This window comes from Populus euphratica, unplaced genomic scaffold (genome assembly GCF_000495115.2).
Source record: "Populus euphratica unplaced genomic scaffold, PopEup_1.0 scaffold60.1, whole genome shotgun sequence".
NCBI lineage: Eukaryota > Viridiplantae > Streptophyta > Magnoliopsida > Malpighiales > Salicaceae > Populus > Populus euphratica.
In genome coordinates this window covers 724,070-725,915 of record NW_011499938.1, presented here as the reverse complement: position 1 = coordinate 725,915, position 1,846 = coordinate 724,070, and the positions used below count along the sequence as shown (strand labels likewise).

General features: G+C 35.4%; 1 protein-coding gene across 1 annotated transcript; it reads right to left on the bottom strand.

Moving 5' to 3' along the window:
* LOC105136756 (SKP1-like protein 1A) lies at window positions 1-465 on the bottom strand. Its single transcript, XM_011042214.1, has one exon. It carries the CDS (start codon window positions 463-465, stop codon window positions 1-3), a length of 465 nt encoding a protein of 154 aa, XP_011040516.1.
* Window positions 466-1,846: the final 1,381 nt, after the last annotated feature.

The following is a 1,846-nucleotide window of genomic DNA, read 5'->3' as shown; positions in this document are numbered from 1 at the left end:
TCAATTGAATAACCATGAATTCTCCTTGAGAATTTCTTCCTTTTCCTCTGGCGTAAAATCGTTCTTGATATTAAAGAGTTCGCGAATTCTAATAGGTTGATTCGTTGTGATCATGTTTGCAACTTTTTGTGTAAGTTGACCTAGCAAAACTTCAATGCTGAGATAGTTTGAAGCTAGGAGAAGATCATAGAGAAAATCTGTGTCAACATCTAAAAAATCAGCATCCCACTTATCAATCTCATCCTTAGATGCATCGCTCGCATGCTTCTTCAACCACTCCACAATCTTGGCTAGGGTTTTCTTTTCTACATTGAAGAGTGGAATCGCATCATCAGTACTATGGCCATCTTCAACCATCCTCTTGATGATTTCAGATTGTAAGGCAGCCTTCTCTTCCACCTCAACAACTTCATTGTCACTGGTTTTCAACTTCAAAACCTTAGTCGTAGTCTCTGAACATGCCATGATGTATGACAAGTAGTAATGTTAGTCCAAAGAAACCTAATGAAAAACCAGAAGACCGATAACAAAGAACTACTCGTTAAGAGATTGCAGAGTATGAATGATTGAGAATTTTACAGAAGAAACGTCACGAGGTCAGGGTATATATAGGATTTAGGGCATGTTACTCCCACTCTGGAATAGGATTATTTCTAATCCAAAACAAATAAGGACTCAGATTATATTTTTTTCCAAAACAAATAAGTTATCATAGGAAAAATTGGACAAGTAACCTAAATAGTAAACTTTGCACGTTATTGTCGAGAATCGCGACATTTAAATATTGTGTCTCACAATTATAATATTTAAATTAATATTGTGATTAGAAATCATGATAAAATTTTAATTAATTCATTAATTCAAAGTCATGATATCAATTATATTTTTGTGTGCACCGAACGGTATGATATATATATATATATATATATATGTCCTTAAAGTCATAAAATAGGAAAAACCAATTTATTAAATCTTTTCATCTTTCACCTCAATAATCTGTCACAATCATGCAGTGAATTGCTAATACAGAACATGTTGTGTATCAATAGGACAATCATGGCCTTGTGGAGAACAAAAACAATGATCACTGAGCATAAAGCACAAATTGCTGAAGAGAAACAAGACCGCTCAGAAAAAGGGTCCATTATGCCTGAAGACCGTGGATGCTTTATAGATGCTGAAGAAGTAAAGATGTCCAAGATTTTATACGTTGAACCTTCTATTAGCGTAAGCAATCAATTCCAGTCCCATTCACCTCTCCATTATTTCATTTGTAACTATTCAATCAAGTACTAGAGTGCTTAACTAGAAATTAGGAGTTACAGGTGGAAAATAAACAACAGATGAGGATTATGTGGCTTCTCATGTTACATTTGCTTGCAATGTAGACGACGAGGGTGGTACACTAAAGTTTTTGTGTGCCTCGTAAGCCTCGGATTAGGACACTATGTCTATAGTACATCTGATCTGATGACTAAGACTTGACATTCAAGCCTTATAATGATAATTCTGCATATGCCTTGAGCATAAGACTTTGACAACCCATCCCTGTTGTGCTTCCCCCATACAATTCGTTAGTTCTTGAGGAGTTTTGATGTTGTTGCTGTCTGATATAGCTATGGTGCATATATAATGATGTGTACAGTTTGTTTAGCTACTTTTCATACTGATGCTGAAAAAGCTGTGGTGACGTTACCAGGTAGAATCAATGAAGGAGCACAAAATCATATTATCTGGATGTCGTAGTTATGCAACTACAGCATGGGGATCCACAAAACCTTGAGTTTTTTTAACGAAGTCTTTCGTATCGATTCAAACTGCATATTTCAATATTTGCAGGGGAATT

Excerpts from the sequence above, each read along its gene's own strand:
- LOC105136756 (XM_011042214.1), bottom strand. The coding sequence starts at position 465 with ATGGCATGTTCAGAGACTACGACTAAGGTTTTGAAGTTGAAAACCAGT.